Source organism: Chiloscyllium plagiosum, unplaced genomic scaffold (assembly GCF_037043375.1).
Source record: "Chiloscyllium plagiosum isolate Xiang-an unplaced genomic scaffold, Cpla_swu_hap1 HiC_scaffold_22, whole genome shotgun sequence".
Taxonomy (NCBI): domain Eukaryota; kingdom Metazoa; phylum Chordata; class Chondrichthyes; order Orectolobiformes; family Hemiscylliidae; genus Chiloscyllium; species Chiloscyllium plagiosum.
In genome coordinates, this window is record NW_028270160.1 from 10,389,622 (window position 1) to 10,409,613 (window position 19,992).

Here is a 19,992-nt window from a genome sequence, read left to right on the forward strand (position 1 = left end):
CTGGTGGACCAATGATGACAGGACACAGTTGGGTGAAACGATGCCTAACTTGATGCCTACACTCTAATGTTGGCAGCAAGAGCTGCCAAATAGGTTTGGGAAACCAATCTCTTTACATTTTCCACTCCCTCGGCCTCAATGACTCTAAAACAAACTAGCGTTTGGGAGTGAAATTGATCACTCAACACAGACCAAGGCTAGAACCAGGTACCTTTCTGATCATTTTTAGAAAGCCAAAGGCAAGACTGAATTATGGAATCCTAGACCCTCTACAGTGCAGATAGAAACCACCTGGCCCATCAAGTCTGCACTGACCCTCCTGAGAGCACTCTATCCCTCACCCTATCACATTAACCTCGCATTTTCTATGACTAACCCACCTAGCCATGAATCCCTACTCAATATGGACACTTTAGCACAGCCAAACCACCTAGCCTGCACGTCTTTGGACAGTGCGAGGAAACTGGAAACTGAAGCCAGATTAAGAAATAATATTAAAACACGACTTCTTTTACTGAGAAAGTGGCCATGCTTAAATGTAAAGCAAAAAAAAAAAAAAAAAATTGCTTCGGAAATTCCTCTCCCTCAAAAGATTTCCATTTCCTATTGTCATTCATAATGTTCAGTCTGCTGATGTTTCTCAATCTTTTGGTTCAACTCCCTCACCATAATAACTACAAATCATACAAAATCATAAGATGTTAGGAACAGAAGTAGGCCCTTCAGCCCATCGGATCTGCCCCGCCATTCAGTGAGATCATGGCTGGTCTGATCATCGCCATCTCCACTTTCCTGACTTCCTCCACAACCTTTGATTATGACCAGTTAAGCCTTCCCTCTGCCATTCAGTAAGATGATGGCTTAACTTCGACCCCCAACTCCACTTTCCCGGCCTATCGCCAATCATTCAATGGCGTTGAAGTCTTTACCAACAACAACATGCATTTATATAGCAACCACGAAGGTCCAAGACACGCCATAGACACACATCAGGCAAGACGTACAAGGCAGCTAATGGGATGAAGGCTTCCAGTGGCATCCACTCATTTTTGCTCTCACCTTGCCCGATGCCGTTTTCCTTCTGATAGACATTACTCGGTAACGTGGAGCAGTCCCACTCCGAAGGCTGCAGGGTCCGTTCTTGTTTGCTGGGCGTGGTGTGGCTGTCACTGTACTCCCAGAAATATCGCCGCTTCAGCCGCCTGCCGCCCACCTCCGATGTGACGTCAGTCGACGTCTCGTGCTCATTTCCTGAAACATTAAAAAAAAAGTTGCACGTGGCGTTTAAAACACCTCCCTGGGCTCTGCGCCTTTCACATCCAACACTGCCGACAACAAAACCAAAAACAAAAGGGGTGTCGGGAAGCAGGAACCTGGCCCAAGGGTGACCAGCAAGTCCATCGTGCAGCAATCATTGCCTTAATGAGAGGTGAGAAGGACATGCTGATTAGCCACAGGCACACAGTGAAAAAAGCAAATCTATCGAAGAATTGATTAAAAGCTGCCACAATTCTTCATGGTTGCACTGCTCCCTTTCCGTACACCTCGCTGCATCTCCTCAACCCTCCGAGAATTGCATTCTTTTAAGTCCACACTCTCGCAGCACGGTAGCTCAGTGGTTAGCACTGTTGCCTCACAGCGCCAGAGATTAGATTCCAGTCTCGGGCGACTGTCTGTGTGGAGTTTGCACATTCTCCCTGTGTCTGCGTGGGTTTCCTCCCAAAGATGTGCAGGTCAGGTGAATTGGCCATGGGAAATTGTCCATAGTGCTAGGTGCATTAGTCAGGGGTAAAAAGTAGGGGAATGGGTCTTGGTGGGTTGCTCTTCGGAGGGTCGGTGTGGACTTGTTGAGCCAAATGTGTTTGCGATGATTTCATTCAGTGCTAAGTAACTGACAGATGCAGCTAAACCATTCAGTCAATTATCAAGCTGACTGCTTAAGACTTGATGGCACTTTCTTACTGTGGAGCTCAGCTTGGCCAAACATGAGTGATTAGTTCTCAGGAAAGGTCAGTGAAAATGTCAAAGAGTTCAAGGGACAAATTATTTTAAATATCAATGCTCAAGCCATCAAGCGAGTGACAGCGAGAGAGGCATCTTTCCAAGCTAATCCTTCTTTGTATTTTCATAAACACATTACCAGCTTACTGATCACAAGGTGGCTATCAATACTGCTCCACTCCAAGTTCATCCCTCATCATTTCATCAGCTTCACCTCCCACACAAACCTTTGTTTGTCTATTTTTACAGATGCCAGTATGGCAGAGAAACAGAACAATGAAGCAATCCTGTTAATATATTTATAACCTTTGATAATCTTTAATGGATTTCAGATCAGTGATCTTTCCTGAGAATCTCTTTACCAGTTCACTGTCAGTGTGAGAGTGGCGGATGTATAAGAGGGAATGATTTTACTGACCCCCATGAGCCTCCTTAAGGAGAGTCAAGGGGCAGAGTTGAGTATGGTGGCCATTACAAAGGAGAAAGTACTTGATAAGCTAAAAGGTCTAAAAATTGATAAGTCTCCTGCCCTGGATGGGCTACATCTTAAAGTTCTGAGGGAGGTGGCTGAGGAAATAGCAGAGGCGTTGGTTGCAATCTTTCAAAAATCACTGGAGTCAGGGAAAGTCCCAGATGATTGGAAAATCACTGTTGTAACCCCCTTGTTCAAGAAAGGATCAAGACAAAAGAATTGGAAGTGCAGGGTCAAATTAGAACAAGTCAGCATGGATTTAGTAAGGGGAGGTTGTGCCTGACAAACCTGTTAGAATTCTTTGAAAAGGTAACAGGTAGGTTAGACCAGGCAAACCCAGTGGATGTTATCTACCTAGACTTCCAAAAGGCCTTTGATAAGGTGCCTCACGGGAGGCTGCTGAGTAAGGTGAGGGCCCATGGTGTTCGAGGTGAGCTAATGGCATGGATTAAGGATTGAGGATTGGCTGTCTGACAGAAGGCAGGAGTTGGGATAAAAGGTTCTTTTTTGGAATGGCAGCTGGTGACAAGTGGTGTCCCGTAGGGTTCAGTGTTGGGGCTGCAGCTGTTCACTTTATATATTAATGATCTGGACGAAGAGACTAGGGCATTCTGGTGAAGTTCTCTGATGATACGAAGTTAGGTGGACAGGCAGGTAGTACGGAGGTTCTGGATTAGTGGTACTGGAAAAGCACAGCAGTTCAGGCAGCATCAGAGGAGCAGTAAAATCGACATGAAGGGCTTTTGCCCGAAACGTCGATTTTACTGCTCCTCAGATGCTGCCTGAACTGCTGTGCTTTTCCAGCACCACTAATCCAGAATCTGGTTTCCAGCATCTGCAGTCCTTGTTTTTAACCTAGGTAGTACTGAGGAGGTGGGGAAGCTGCAGAAAGATTTAGACAGTTTAGGTGAATGGTCCAAGAAATGGCTGATGAAATTAAATGTGAGCAAATGTGAGGTCTTGCACTTTGGAAAAGAGAACACAGGCATGGACTATTTTCTAAACGGTGAGAAAATTCATAAAGCCAAAGTACAAAGGGATCTGGGAGTACTAGCCCAAGATTCTCTAAATGTTGACTTGCAGGTTGAGTCCGTGGTTAAGAAAGCAAATGTAATGTTGTCATTTATTTCAAGAGGGTTGGAATGTAAAAGCACCGATGTGCTACTGAGACTTTATAAAGCTCTGGTTAGGCCCCATTTAGAATACTGTATCCAGTTTTGGGCCCCACACCTCAGGAAGGACATACTGGCACTGGAGCGTGTCCAGCGAAGATTCACATGGATGATCCCTGGAATGGTAGGCCTAACATACGATGAATGGCTGAGGATCCTGGGATTGTATTCATTAGAGTTTAGAAGGTTGAGGGGAGATCTAATACAAACTTACAAGATAATGCATGGCTTAGAAAGGGTGGACGCTGGGAAATTGTTTCCATCAGGCGGGGATACTAGGACCCGTGGGCACAGCCTTTAGAAATCGAGGGGGACAATTTAGAATGGAAATGAGGAGACATTTCTTCAGCCAGAGAGTGGTGAGCCTGTGGAATTCATTGCCACGAAGTGCAGTGGAGGCCGGGACATTAAACGTCTTCAAGGCAGAGATTGATAAATTCTTAATCTCACAAGGAATTAAGGAGAGTGCAGGTAAGTGGAGTTGAAAGCCCATCAGCCATGATTGAATGGCTGCGTGGACTCGATAGGCCAATTGGCCTTACTCCCACTCCTATTTCTTATGGTCTTATGGGGCCACCTCTACTTCCTGAATTTCTGTCAATTGCACAACCGACCCCTTGACAATTGAGGACATGGTTGTTGTAAATGCAAAATTCATCGCTTTTATATTAAATACTGCTACTGTAACCACTGCACACACTGAATGAAAGTGTTGCCTTTACATTTTTAATAGAGGCTTTTCAAGATAAAAGGAACTGCTAAATTGGCTGATCCATCAAAACATCAGATGGCCTCACTTTATGCTATGCTCCTCTAGAAGATACCATCAGTGCAGTGCTGCCACCCCCATTCCCCATTGTGTCATAATAAACCGACATTCAAGAAGCCACTATTTTCAGAAATTTATTAGACGCTAGTCTTCATATCTTTAATTGAAGACATGGAGCCTGAAAAATTCAATCTCAATCCCAAGAGAATGAAGATGGGGTTTGAATTGCAGTAGAGCCCCATTGGCAACATTCTTTCAGTCTACTCTATACCCAACGTTTCTGTAGGAGAGGAAATGGAGGTGCATTAATACACTGAACTGAAAGGTGAGAGGGATCACCTCTTTGGAAAATGTTGGGTAGGGTGGATATGGTATCTGACTCATATACCATGGATATGAAAAGTGTACACAGGTGTCTAGGCATCTGGTCATTGGAGTTTCACTGTTCTACATATATGCCACATGTGGACAGACAGACAGACAGACAGACAGACACGTACACATAGTACTCAGCCATCCTAAACACCCTTATGCACTGCCCCCTCCCTCATTTCCCCTCTCATACCCGCAAAAGTAAGTATGTCACCTTATTGTGTACAAACCTCTCAAATACACTGGACAATGTAGCATTGCTGTCACTGTCCCAGTTAACTGGAGTCAATAAGCGCAAAGACTGAGTCCTTCCAAAATGTCTAGAGTGGTATGGTGCCTTAGTGGTTAGCACTGCTGTCTAATAGCACCAGGGACCTGGGTTCAATCCCACCCTCGGGCAACTGTCTGGTTGGAGTTTGTGCATTCTCCCTGTGTCTATGTGGGTTTCCTCCCACAGTCCAAAGTTCAGGTGGATTGGTCACACTAAATTGTCCAGGGATGTGCAGCTTAGTGGATTAGTAATGGGAAATGGGGCGGGTCTGGGTGGGATGCTCTTTGGAAGGCTGGTGTGGACTCAGTAGGCCAAATGGCCTGTTTCCATTCTGTAGGGATGAATCTAACCTCATAAACTGGAGGTCAGCCAAATCTCCACAGCAAGTATCCTATTGTACCAAGATTCGTTTCCTCTAACATCTTTAATGAAGTCTATTGGAAGCTGCACACTTCAGCCAGTGTAGAGATTCACATTGACTGCTGGAGCTTATTAAAAAGAGATGAAACAGGGATCTGTATTATCCTGGAAATGCAGAGATCATCTGCATTGTTTAGGATTTGGAAGACTGAATTAATTCAGCAGTAGGTTTGGGGAAGGGAAGTTTTTAACTGGTTGAACTGGATGATCCGGTTATCATCAACTTCCAAGTAAGTTGAGTGATTTAGAATTGCTTCATCATAGATGAGAGTTTGTTTGGAAATGTTATCAGCTCCCCTCATGGTAAGGTCTCAGGAACAGGCAGTTTAATTATAAACAGTATAGACGGTCACTTGCATCCACCTGAGAAAGTAGAGCCATTTTGATTATCAGAACTCTTGCTTTCTCCCAATATTTCTCCTGAACTCTCAGGTTAATATTTTGGTGAGATTCCACAAAGCCAAGCTTTCTGATGTCTCACCATAGCTGGTGCCTCTCCAACATTACACTCAAGGGGCGATTTACAATAAATTGGTAAAGTGAAACTTGGCCGGCAGCTTAGCCATTTCTAATAAACAGCTCAGACCTGCTGTATCTAATGCCCCGACAACCCAACTCTCCGGGACAAATTCAATTCCCCAACCCCTCGCTTAACCGAGGGTGACTGCCCCTTCATGGCTTCCCAAATTGCTGCCTGCTCAATTAGCCCCACCAACAGTTCCACTGTGATCTCATCTCCCAAACTACAAACGAAATACACAACAGGATACCAACAGGAGCGGAAAAAGGTTTGAGCGCGGTCAAAAGAAAGATGCAAATTGGTTAACAAAAATTGTAAAAATATTAAAACTTGTTCATGGGATGTGGGTATTGCTTGCTGTGCCAGTCTTTATTGCCAATCCCTAATTGCCTTGGAGAAGAAGCGGTAGGGGAATTGTCTTCATGAATCACTGCAGCCCTTGGGATGTTGTGACACCCACAGAGCTTCAGGAATTTGACACAGTGATACTGAAGGAACTGATGTAGGTTTTGCCTCCAGTCAGGGATCATTACCTGATACAGCAATGCTTATCTAATTGTTTAACATTAATAAAACAAGGCATGGATAAAATGGGATTGGAAAATTCAACAGATATTGTTTACAATTGACTATTATATAAAAAGACTGCAATCACATGAATGGTGCCTTGGCAGATAATAGGTCAGAGCAACATACTTTCAAAGAGCATGTCTTGCTTCAAGTGGTCCCAAGTAAGATGGAGTCTGAGACCTATATACTCTCAGGTCACATGCTATCATGCAATAATGAAATCATGAGCAAGTCTCTTAAAGGCATACTGAGACACTGAATATAGAGACAGAAAACAAGAACCACAATATATTTCTAAGTCAGGATGGTGAGTGGTTTGGAAGGGAATATGCAGGGGGCCGTGTTCCCGTTTATCTGTTGCCCTTGTCCTTTTAGGTCACGAGTCTTTAGAAGTCTCTTCCTGAAGAGGCTGTGAATATTCCAAAGGTAGATTGGGGATAAGTTATGGGGGTGATGGAGCTCAGGTTAGGTGAGGAATGTAGGGTAATCAGATCAGCCATCATTGTATTGAATGGCAAAACAAACTGCCTTCATCTGGTTTCTAAATCATATGTTCATAAGTTTGAAACACGTTGGGATTTGGGGAGGGGGAGGGGGTGCAACTTTTTTAAAAAAAAGCTCATGAGATAGGTGTTGCTGACAAGGTCAGCATTCGTTGTTCATCCCTAATTGCTTTGAACTGAACAACCATCCAGGTCATTACTGTGGATCTGGAGTCATGTCTACACCAGACCAGGGAAGGTTAGTAGATTTCCTTTCCTAAAAGGACATTTAGGAAATATCGGGGTGGCATGGTGGCTCAGTGGTTAGCACTGCTTCCTCACAGCGCCAGGGACCTGGGTTCGATTCCAGCCTCGGGTAACTGTCTGTGTGGAGTTTGAAAATCCCCCCCTGTCTGCGTGGGTTTCCTGCGGGTGCTCCGGTTTCTTCCCACAGTCCAAAAATGTGCAGGTCAGGTGAATTGGCCAAGTTAAATTGCCCCATAGAAATCAGGGATGTGTAGGTCAGGGGTAAATGTAATCGGGTAGGGGAATGGTTTGATCTTCAGAGGGTCAGTGTGGACTTGTTGGGCCAAAGGGCCTGTTTCCACACTGTAGGGATTCTATAGAATTCTATTAAATGAACCAGATGGGTTTCCACGACAACTGATGATAATTTCATGGAGACGATAACTGAGACAAGCTTCATGTTTTAGATGGTTGGGTTTGAACCCATGATCCCAAGGCGTTAGTATTAAATGCAGAAAGTGCTGGAGAAACTCAGCACGTCTGGCAGCATCTGTTTGAATCTGATATGACTTCTTTAGAACTGAAGAGAAGTGAAAGGTGATGGCTTTTACACTTGGGAAAAATGGGGAAGGAGAACAAGTGAAACATGGGGTGGAGGTGCCCACAGCAGAAGGCCAAGTGGCTGCTAATAGTAGTACAGGAGAGAACAGATGAAGGGTAGATATAAATCGATGGTGTCGAGAGTGTGTGGTGCTGGAAAAGCACAGCAGGTCAGGCAGCATCCGAAGAGCAGGAGGATTGACGTTTCAGGCAAAGGCCCTTCATCAGAAATTCCTGATTCTCCTGCTCCTCGGATGCTGCCTGACCTGCTGTGCTTTTCCAGCACCAAACTCTCAACTCTGATCTCCTGCATCTGCATTCCTCACTTTCTCCATAAATTGATGGTGTTAACTGCAGAAAAAAAAAGAGGTCAGCTTTGCTCAGAGCAAGCCCTTACAAACAAGATTTTTTGATAGTGACTGACAACGTGTGTTTCAGCATGTGGGTATGCCTCAGTCTCTCTCTGGGTATATCTGTCCCTCAGTCTGTGCATGTGTATGCATGTCTATCCCATAGTCTATGAAAGTGCATATGTTTCTCAGTCTGTGCATCTGTTCTTCAGTCTGCATCTATGCATGTTGATATTTTTGTCTATGTTTCTCAGTGTGTGTGCATCTCTCTCATTTGACTGTCTCTCTGTCTCTGTGCAAGTAAATTGAAGAGCATCAGCCTGAATTCCTGGATTATCATTCAATAACATCACCACTATGCTACCAAGAACAGAAATGAGTGATTGAGGAAAAAGTGATAGGAGATTCACAGTAAAGACTGGATAAGTTGAACTTTGTGAAGGAAGGATACGGAGCTCACAAGAAAGTCCCAGAGTTCATCAAGGGTTCAATAATGCTCCTAAAGTGTAGACATAAAGTGTACTGTACTTCCAATCTGGAGGCTGCCTTTAAGCACAGACAACGCACTTAGTCACTCAGTCAGGAGGATAGTTTTGACCCTGAAGCTCTGATAGTGGAGAGTGCACACACAAATGTAATTTGCCAGACAATTTATGGGCCTGATCAGGGTCAGTTGTTCTCAAATTAGTTAGTATTGGTCACGTTATAGAATTCCGTAAAAAAAGAAATTTAGGACAAAAGTTTTCATCTTGCACACATCAGGACAATTTGCAAGAATACCAATTCAAGGGGAAAGCCAATATTTACATTGAGAGGAGTGCCCTCTCATACAGGATAAAAGCTTTGACAACGTGTGCATTTTTTGAGTAATTCTCATTCCTAACTATCAAATGTCTATACAACTTAAAGTAATTTACACCATAGCAAATTTGACACCGTGGCTCATTACGTTCATATCAAAAATAGATTCAGTTATGTATTTTAGATTTACTCACTGTCCATATAGTGTAGACGTTGGACTTTTCCACCTAAATGAATCACATTTATTTCCATTTCTTTTAACATCTTCATTGCTTATGTTGTACAAAACATTATGAGACATGAAAACTCCAGGGTCCATCTATTTAACCTCCCACTATCCTGACAGTCCCATATTACAATAATGATGGACATGCTGACCATCACCTGAACAGGTGCATGAACAGGAAGGATTTAGAGGGATCTGGGACAAATCCTGGCAAATGGGACGAGATTAACGTAGGATATCTGGTCGACATGGACAAGTTAGACTGAAGGGTCTGTTTCAGTGCTGTACATCTCTATGAATCACAATCCATTTCCTTCAATGAATTTACAGAAAACCCAATCACAATTTGGGGAAAGCCCTCAATCTTGGAGAGATTTGGAAATTATGATCCGAATTTTACAACATAGGAAACAAGACAGGTAGCAAAATGGCAAGGGCAGACAGGGAGAAAGGCAAGTTAGCACTCTGGCTGCTTTCACTCGGCCAACTCAGCTGCTAAGTGGTTGAATAACAGCCTGTTCTGAGGGCATTTTGCTCTCTTTCGGCAGTGAGGGTCGAAATATTTAAAAAAAAATTAATTCATGGGATGCAGGCGTTGCTGGCTAGTGCAGCACTTATTGCTCATCTTTGATTGCCCAGAGGGCGATTCTTGAGTCAACTATGTTCTTTGGGTTTGGACTGGGTAAGATCCTTCCCTAAAGGGCATTGGTGAACCAGATGGGCTTTTACAACAATGGTCACCATTAGGCCAGCTTTTAACTCGGACTTTTATAGAAATCAAATTTCACCATCCGCTATGTTGAAATTTGAACCCATATTCCCTGGGGCATTAACCTGGGTCTCTGGATTACTAGTGCAGTGACATGACCACGACACCACCACCGCCCCTGAACGTGGCAGACTCTCAACAGTTTCTGGGTAAAGTCGGGTTGGGGGGGCCCGGTCTATAGTACTCGATAGTCCTGGGAAGGGGCCCTCTCAGCACCAATGGCCACTTGTGCAGCAACAATCCTGACAACACTGCAGTGCCAACCCACATCAATCCTGGATCCACAGGGTCACTGGGCCTGACTTAACTTCCTTTGAGGATGCCCAGCAATCCAGGCACCTATCCTTCGAGCAACTGTTAGCGAACATACAAACAAGGAACAAAAGAAGGCCACTCAGCCCTTTGATCCTTCTCTCCCATTCTATAAGATCATAGATGACCTGGTTTTAACTAGGAGAAAGGGAGGACTGCAGATGCTGGAGATCAAAGCTGAAAAATGTGTTGCTGGAAAAGCGCAGCAGGTCAGGTAGCATCCAAGGAGCAGGAGAATCGATGTTTCGGGCATAAGCCCTTCTTCAGGAATGAGGAAGGTGTGCCAAGCAGGCTAAGATAAAAGATAGGGAGGAGGGACTTGGGGGAGGGGCGTTGGGAATGCAATAGGTGGAAGGAGGTCAAGGTGAGGGTGATAGGCCGGAGAGTGGGTGGGGGCGGAGAGGTCGGGAAGAAGACTGCAGGTCAAGAAGGTGGTGCTGAGTCCGAGGATTGGGACTGAGATAAGGTGGGGGAGGGGAAATGAGGAAGCTGGAGAAATCTGCATTCATCCCTTGTGGTTGGAGGGTTCCTAGGCGGAAGATAAGGCGCTCTTCCTCCAGGCGTCGTGTTGTCATGGTCTGGCGATGGAGGAGGCCAAGGACCTGCATGTCCTTGGCGGAGTGGGAGGGGGGAGTTAAAGTGTTCAGCCATAGGGCGATTGGGTTGGTTGGTGCGGGTGTCCCAGAGGTGTCCTCTGAAACGTTCCGCAAGTAGGCGGCCTGTCTCCCCAATGTATAGGAAGCCACATCGGGTGCAGCGGATGCAGTAAATGATGTGTGTGGAGGTGCAGGTGAATTTGTGACGGATATGGAAGGATCCCTTGGGGCCTTGGAGGGAAGTGAGGGAGGAGGTGTGGGCGCAAGTTTTTTTTAGTGGTTTTAACCTCAACTCTCCATTCCTGTATACTCCTGATTGAATCTTTCATCCCCTGAGTAATCATGAATCTACCTACCTCTGCCTCGAAAATATTTAAAGATTCTACATCCACTGCCTTTTGAGGAAGAGAATTCCAAAGACTCAAGTGTCATAATTCCTTCTCCTCACCTGTTTTAAATACAGTCGGTTCTGCTATAGCGCGTGTTTCATCAATGCGAATCGACTTTAATGCGATTGAAGAATTTAGACCGTTATTTGTAGAATGCGTACATTATTTACCTGTACTGCTATATAGCGATTCTGGTCCCATGAGTTTAAATGGTGCGGCTATTGTGTGATTTTCACATAACGCGAGATTGTCCGAGAACAGAACTATTGCGATATATCCAAACTGACTGTAGGTGCCCCCTTATTTTTAAACTGTCTCCCTAGTTCTAGATTCTCCCACAACAGGAAACGGCCTACCAACATCCAGCTGGTCAGGTCCTCTCGGGATTTTATATGTTTTAAGCAAGGCTCCTCTGACTCTTCTCAACTCCAGAGGATACAGGCCCAGCCTGTCTAGCCTTTCCTCATATGAAAATCTGCTTATTCCAGCTATAAGTCTAGTAAACCTTACATTAATGCTTCCAATACACTAACATTCTTCTGTAAGTACAGTGACCAGTTCTGTACACAGATCTGGTCCCATCAATGCCCCCCAAAGCATAACATACACCCATAGAGAATAGGAGCAGGAGTAGGCCACTCTGGCCTTTGGGTCTGCTCCACCTTCAATATGATCATGGCTGATCAACCCTGAGCAATTTTGTTTCCCCCCAAGTCAAACAGCACAGAAAAGGCCCTTCAGCACATCGAACCCATACCTACATAACTACCACTAAAGATGCATTAATCCCAATTTCCTGCACATGTACCATATGTTATGATATCTCATCCAAATACTTTTTAAAAGGTTATAAAGTTTCCGGCCTACACTACCTGCCCAAGCAGTGCATTCCAGGTTCCCACCGCTCGCTGAGTGAAAACAGTTTTTCCCAAATCCCCTCTGAATCTCCTACCCCTCACCCTATGCCCTCTCATGATTGACCCCTCAACCAAGGGAGCAGCTGCTCTCTCTTCACCCTGTCCATACCCTTCATCATCTTATACATCTCAATCGTGACCACTTCAGTCAGCTCTGCTCCACAGAAAATAATCTTATAGAGGTTTATAAAATAATGAGCAGCATAGATAAAGTGAATGGCAGGTATCTTTTCCAAAGGGTGGGGGGGGGGGGATTTCAAAATGAGGGGGTATATTTTTAAAGTTAGAGGAGAAAGATTTAAAAAGGACATGAGGGGCAATTTTTTTTAAATACAGAGAATGGTTCATGTGTGGAAAGAACTTCCAGAGGAAGTGGTGGATGTGGGCACAGTTATAACGTTCAGAAGACATTTGGAAGTACACGAATAAGAAAGGTTTGAGGGATATGGGCCAAGCGCAGGCAGGTGGGGCTAGTTTAGTTTGGGATTATGTTTGGCATTGACTGGATGGACCGAAGGGGTCTGTTTCTGTGCCGTATGATTCTAATCCAGGCCAATCCAGTCTTTCTTTACAGCTTAATTTTTCCATCCCAGGCAACATCCTGGTGAACCTCCTCTGTATGTACTCTAGTGCTATCATATCCTTCCTGTAGTTAGGTGACTTGAACTATATACAGTACTCCAGCTGTGGCCTGATCAACGCTTTGTACAACATTATTTCCTTGCTTATATACTCTGTGCCATGACTGATGAAAGCAAGTGTCCCATAAGCCTTCTTAACTATCCTATTCACTATCATGCTTTGCCGACCTCGGGAATCTGTGAATAATTAACCCAAGATCCCTCTGTCCCTTTAAGTTATCCAGTGTCCTGCCATTCATTGAATATTCCCTCACCTTGATTCTTCTTCCAAAGTGTATCACCTTGCACTTATCAGGGTTAAATAAATACCATCTGCCACTGGTCTGCCCATTTGACCAACTCACTTATATCTTCCTGTAACTTACAACCATCTTCTTCGCTGTTAATTACTGTACCAATCTTGATGTCACCTGCAAATTTGCTTAACATTCCCCCCACATTTTAATCTATATCAGCAGTGGTTAGCACTGCTGCCTCACAGCGCCAGAGACCCGGGTTCAACTCCCGCCTCAGGCGACTCTCTGTGTGGAGTTTGCACATGCTCCCCGTGGCTGCGTGGGTTTCCTCCGGGTGCTCCGGTTTCCTCCCACAATCCAAAAAAAAATGTGCAGGTTAGGTGAATTGGCCATGCTAAATTGCCTGTAGTGTTAGGTGAAGGGGTAAACGTAGGAGTATGGGTCTGGGTGGTATACGCTTCGGCGGGTCGGTGTGGACTTGTTGGGCCGAAGGGCCTGTTTCCACACTGTAAGTAATCTAATCTAATCTACTAATTTATACAGCTAAGAAACAGTAAGTGTCCCAGCACTGATGTGTGGTGCACCGCTAGAGACCAGCCTCCAATCAATCAAGAACCTTCTGATCCATCTCGCCAAGTTTCCCTGAATTCCATGTCCTTCATCCTTCTCAAATCAGTCCCCCTTGTGGGACCTTGTCAAAAGTTTTTCTAAAGTTCATATAAACTACATTAACCGAACATTCCTCATCCACACACAATCACATTTTCAAAACATTCTAACAAATTTGCTAGGCATGACCTCCCTCTGACAAAGAGATGTTGACTATCCCTAATTAACCCATGCCTTTCCAAGTGGGTATTAATTCACTCCATCATAATTTTCTCCAATATAGTTTCCCCATCACTTAAGTGAGAATCACCCGTCTGTAATTTCCTGGTTCATCTCTACCATCCTTCTTAAAAACCATTAGCTGTCCTCCAATCCTCTGGTAGTTCCCCCATGGCCAGAGAGGAATAAAAAATTTGTCTCAGGATGGGGCTTTGTCCAGTTTTAAGCCTGACAGAGCCTCCAATACCTCCCCATTTCCTATGTACAAGCTTCTCTCAGTTCCTTTCCCTGAATTCCATACCTACATTCTCCTTTTCCAGAGTGAAAACCGAAGGAAAGTATTCACTCAAAACCCTTCCAATATCCTGCTGCTCCACACACAAGTTGTCCTCTTGGTCCCAAACTCCTTCCCTGCTTAACCTCTTTCCTTTAATTTGTGTGTAAAATATCTTCGGATTCTCCCTAATTCTATTCATAAGTCCTTTCTCATGCCCCCTTTTTGCTCTTCTAATTGCTTTCTTAATTTCCTTCCTGCACTTCCTATATTCCTCTCAGGCTGCAGCTGAATTGTTCCCTTTGGACTTGCTAAAAGCCCTATTCTTTTTCCTCATCCACTCCTGAATTGTTCTAGACATCTAGGGTTCTCTGAACTTATTGCTCCTGCATTTCCCTCTAAAGGTTATGTGTTGGACCCGTACTCTCTCTTTTGAATGCTTCCCATCACTCCGGTGTGGACTTACCCACAAGGAGCTGTTCCCATCCACTGTTCCTGCAAGGAGCTGTTCCCATCCAATGTTCCCACCTACTGCGGCCAAATCCTGCTTTATTTTAATAAAATCTGTCCTCCCCAATCCATAGCTATCTTTTACAGGCCATCTTTTTTCCTTGTCCAGACTCCCCTACTCTCAGATTCAATTCCCCTCACACTAAATCATTACATTCTACTAGCTTTCCTGATTACTTGTTGTACCTGCAAATTAACATCCGGTGGTTAGTAATGACATAAATAAGGCACAGATCTTTAATGAATAGACAGCACCTGTGGGGAGGTGAGAAATGTGTTCCTGGTCACCCCCTGCATTTCTGCAGTCTTCACTAAACTTAGCTCTGCTGATGTCATAGAGTCATAGAGAGGTACAGCATAGAAACAGACCCTTCGATCCAACCCGTCCATGCCGACCAGATATCCCAACCCAATCTAGTCCCACCTGCCAGCACCCGGCCCATATCCCTCCAAACCCTTCCTATTCATGTACCCATCCAAATGCCTCTTAAATGTTGTAATTGTACCAGCCTCCACCACTTCCTCTGGCAGCTCATTCCATACACGTACCACCCTCTGCGTGAAAAAGTTGCCCCTTAGGTCTCTTTTATATCTTTCCCCTCTCACCTTAAACCTATGCCCTCTAGTTCTGCACTTCCCGACCCCAGGGAAAAGACTTTGCCTATTTACCCTATCCATGCCCCTCATACCCTGGCAACATCCTTGTAAATCTTTTCTGAACCCTTTCAAGAATTGCACGCAATATTCCAACAGTGGCCTAACCAATGTCCTGCACGGCCGCAACATGTGCTCCCAATTCCTGTACTCAATACTCTGACCAATAAAAGAAAGCATACCAAACGCCTTCTTCACTATCCTATCTACCTGCGAGTCCACTTTCAAGGAGTTATGAACCTGCACTCCAAGGTCTCTTAGTTCAGCAACACTCCCTAGGGCCTTACCAAGGAATGTTTTTTCTCTTAAACATGCTACAGTTACCGCCTGTACAGAGATTACAACTAACTTATTTATCATCAATTAATGTAACATTCAAATATTTCTCACCATCTAATTTCTCCCCCATCTCATTGATATTGACACCTCTTCATGGTCTGTTGGTCCCTACCTAATTCTGGTTGCTTCTCTGATGACTCAAGCCAGTGGGAATTTGAGAGTGACAGTCAAGCTGGGGATTGATCTCACTGAATCACTTAAACATATACTCAGTTAATCAACACAAAGCAGCCCATTTGATTGGCACCCTTAAACCTTTACTCCCTCCATCACCACCACATGGTGGAAGGAGTGTGTACCCTCTACAAGATGCACTGAAGCAATTCAGCAAGGCTCTGTCAATAGCATCTTCCAAAGCCATGACCTCTACCATCGAGAAAGGCAAGGGCAGCAGATATAAGGGAACACCACCCCCTGCAAGGTCCCCTCCAAATCACTCACCATCCTGACTTTGATATTTTCGTGTTGCTGGGTCAAAATCCAGGAACACCGCCACCACCCCTCCCCCCCCTCAACAATGGTAGGGAGTCTAACCCAGACCCCAAGGACCACAGTATTTCAATGCTGCAACTTGTCACCACCTTCTCCAGTGAATGGGCAACAAATGCTGGCCCATCCCATGAATACTTGAGCTGAGATTGTTGATGGAAAACAGAAACACAACTTTGAGAGCAATGAGACCAATAGCTCACTATGTCAGTTTCCACAAGAGTAGTTTGACAATGTTTCTATCCATCTCTTGGGCCATTTTTCTGCAACCCAACCCCAGTGTGGTTAGCTCCATTCAAGATGCCCAACTATGAAATGATATCTAAAAGCAAAAGGCAAGACTTCAAAAGAATCTCAGCACTGGAATTCCACCCCTCATACTTCCCAAAGCCTCCAGTATCCGCCACCTCCCTCTCGAATAGTTCCTTCAAACATTCCTCTCTGATCGAGCTTTAGTAATCCATTTAAAGGTCTCCTTGTGTGACTTTGTTTTTTTTAAAAACTTGATTATCATTTTGCAAAACGCCTTGGGCTGCTTTGCTACAGTCATTGCATTATATAAACGCCAGCTGCTCGAAGTCAAGAACAAAGTGTAAATCTACCCTCAGCCTATATAAAAACCGGAAGAAGTGTGGACGCTGTAAATCAAAAACAGAAATTGCTGGAAAAATTCAGCAGGTCTGTCAGCATCTAGGGAGAGAAATCAGAGTTAACTTTTCAGGTCAAAGAAGGGTCCTGTGAAAGGGTCACTCGACCTGAAACGTTAACTCTGACTTCTCTCCACAAATGCTGCCAGACCTGCTGAACGTTTCCAGCAATTTATATTTTTGTTTACACATTCAACTTACCGGCTTCCGAAAGGTAGTCGCTGAAGTCGTCCTTATCTTCATCATCATCTTCCTCCTCATCGTCTTCATTCTCGCTGTCATCCTGCTCACTGTCCGAGCCGTTCTCTGGCTCTAACCTCTCTTCACTTGCGTGCAATCCCAGGCCTTCAGCGCTGAAGAGGGAGTAGTTGTGCTCCTGGCTCTTCAGTTCAATTCCAGCTTCAGGGCTTTGTCCCCCACTTGCCTGCCGGGCAGACCAGCTGGGGAATGCAGTTGGGTGGGTACAGACAAGACCATCCCCCTTATTGAAGTCAGGTTTCTCTGTACCCATGTCCCCCAATTCTGTGGTCGCTAATCGTCTTTGATGCTTCCAAGAATTTGATCCTATTTTGTTATGAATTGCTCCTTCCTCTGGGTTTGATGCAGAGTCAACAGATGCTGTGGAGTTGCTGGTTTGGTCACTGAGGTCATTGCTTCCGGAGTTCAATGGTATTTCAGGATTTTTGATACAGGACTTGCTGCTTCTCAAATGGCTCTGCTGGTCTTCCCTTTTCTGAAGAAAAGCAGTGGTTTCTGCCTGGAAGTCAGGATCTATTAAAGGATCCATGCAGTTGCCTTTTTTAGGGTTTCCTGCAGTTCTGCAAACACTGTCAGGTTTACCAGAGAATGGGGAAGCCTCCTTCACAGGTCGAAGAAGACACCAAGCGTCAGCAACAAGCTGCGAGTCATCAGCATTCAGCTCAGCTAACGTTGGTGTTCGCGAAATCTCGGCTTCGTTTTGATAAGGACTTGTGTGCTCGTCCAAACCCAACAGGTCCAACTCCTTGTCATTCCAAAGATCCACTTTGGTGTACTTGGTAAAGTCTTCTAAAGCTGATATATCCCATCGCTCACATCTGTCACTGTCAGATGGTTCATCATCCACCAGGTCACTCAACAGCTCTATATTCTCTTTCACAGGACTCCTGTACAAATTCAGACTTAGCAGATCATTTCTGGAGCTATTTGTATAAGCCAGTTGACGTTCCTAGGATTGAAAAAAGTACAATTAATATCTTGAGTATGTTTTATTCCCCCCTCAATCCCTGCCACCAACTCCGGACATCCTGAGCTGACAATGATACCACCTGGCAGAGGTAAGCCATCCCTACGACTGGGCAAGGGAGAAAGGCCATCCTTGCCCAAGTCCAGTGAGATAGTTAGGAGTACTTTGTAAAGTGTGAATTTACCTACTCAACTGGTTTTGAGCTGTGGCCTGAAGTTACTCCAGTGGGAGACTGGGGGAAAGTAAGCTCCATGTACAAGGCACCTGTTAGGAGTGTGATGGAATACTCCCTGCTTGACTGGATGGGTGCAGCTCCAACAACACTCAAGAAGCTTGACACCATCCAGGACAAATCAGCCCGCCTGATTGGCACCACATCCATAAGCATCCATTCCCTCCACCACTGACATTCAGTAGCACCAGTGTGTACTATCAACAAGATGCACTGCAGAAATTCACCAAAGATTCTTAGACAACTCCGTCCAGCACTACTACTTAAAAGGGCAAGGGCAGCTGTTACATGGGACCACCACCCCCTTCAAGTTCCCCTCTAGCCACTCACCATTCTGACTTGGGCATATATTGCCACTCCTTATTGTCGCTGGGTCAAAGTCCTGGAATCCCTCCCTAACAGCAGTGGGATCTACTACAGAACATGGACTGTGGCAGTTCAATAAGGCAGCTCACCATCATCTCAAGAGCAACTAGAGACAGGCAATAAATACTGGGCCAGTGGACAACCATGACCCACAAGTGAAAGGTGTTTAGAGGCAGAAAGCATGGCTTGCCTTTAAAGGGGATAATCCAGTTTGTGCAGACACAGACATTAACCCCTATCCTATCACGGTAACACATGGAATACTGCTGAATGTGAAATAGGTCTTAGATTTTCAGCTCCATGATTTCTAAGCAAATGTTAAATAACTTCCTTTTGACATTCTTGTGAACAATCACAAGGAATGGGCCAAGATGATTTTAATGAATACAGGGATTTATCTAATTGGTGCACAAGTTCAGATGGGAATTTTCAAACACAACAAGTCAGTATAAAAGCGAGACACCTACCAACACAGAACGTGGCCATCAGGCCCTATTCAATTAGTCCCTTGCTCTCTCCCTGTAAATGACTTGTAAATCTTTCCTATTTACCAGATTTCATTCTGAAGGTTTCTATTAAATCTACTTCCACTACTCATTCAGGCAGCTCTCTCCAGATCCCAACAGGTGTCTTTGTACATATCTGTTTTCCTCATGTTGACTCTGGCTCTTTTGTAAATTCTAAGCAAATGTCTAAGAAACTTGAAACATTTTTCAGAAAAAGGTCTTCTGCACAAAAGTGTAAAGCGAGATAGTATCAAGCCGTGCAGGCCTTTATTTCATCGGTGTGGTAATGGTGGTAAACATTAACACCAAAGATTGGAAAAAAACGCAAAAAAAAACCAAGTAGTAACCCATTCTGCTCAATGAGCCTGCGCCACCACTCAGTGTGATAGAGACATACAGCACGGAGACAGACCCTTCAGCAGGATAGAGTCATACAGCACGGATGCAGACTCCTCAGCAGGATAGAGACATACAGCACGGAGACAGACCCTTCAGTGTGATAGAGACATACAGCACGGAGACAGACCCTTCAGTGTGATAGAGTCATACAGCACGGAGACAGACCATTCTGCCCAACCAGCCCATGCCAACCACAATCCCAAACTAAACTAGCCCTCTAAACTTTTCCTATTCATGAACCTATCTAAACATCCTGTGGACTTTTTATCTGTACCTGCATCCACCACTTCCTTTGGCAGTTCATGGCTGATCATCAAAGTTAGTACCCTGTTCTCACTTTCCCTCCATACTCGGCGATTCCTTTAGCCCCAAGAACTACATACAACTCTTT

At 44.7% G+C, this 19,992-nt stretch overlaps 1 protein-coding gene across 8 annotated transcripts in view; it reads right to left on the reverse strand.

The window, feature by feature from the left end:
• LOC122561323 (CREB3 regulatory factor-like) overlaps positions 1 to 19,992 on the reverse strand; it is a 161,074-nt gene that overhangs the window by 39,249 nt on the left and 101,833 nt on the right. For all 8 annotated transcript variants that reach the window (XM_087998743.1, XM_087998737.1, XM_087998739.1 and 5 more), the window contains 2 exons: positions 17,075 to 18,080; positions 1,060 to 1,251 (listed from right to left, as the gene is read on the reverse strand). In XM_087998743.1, coding sequence (XP_087854869.1) covers positions 1,060 to 1,251; positions 17,075 to 18,080 — 1,198 coding nt within the window. The remainder of the gene's footprint in view (positions 1 to 1,059; positions 1,252 to 17,074; positions 18,081 to 19,992) is intronic.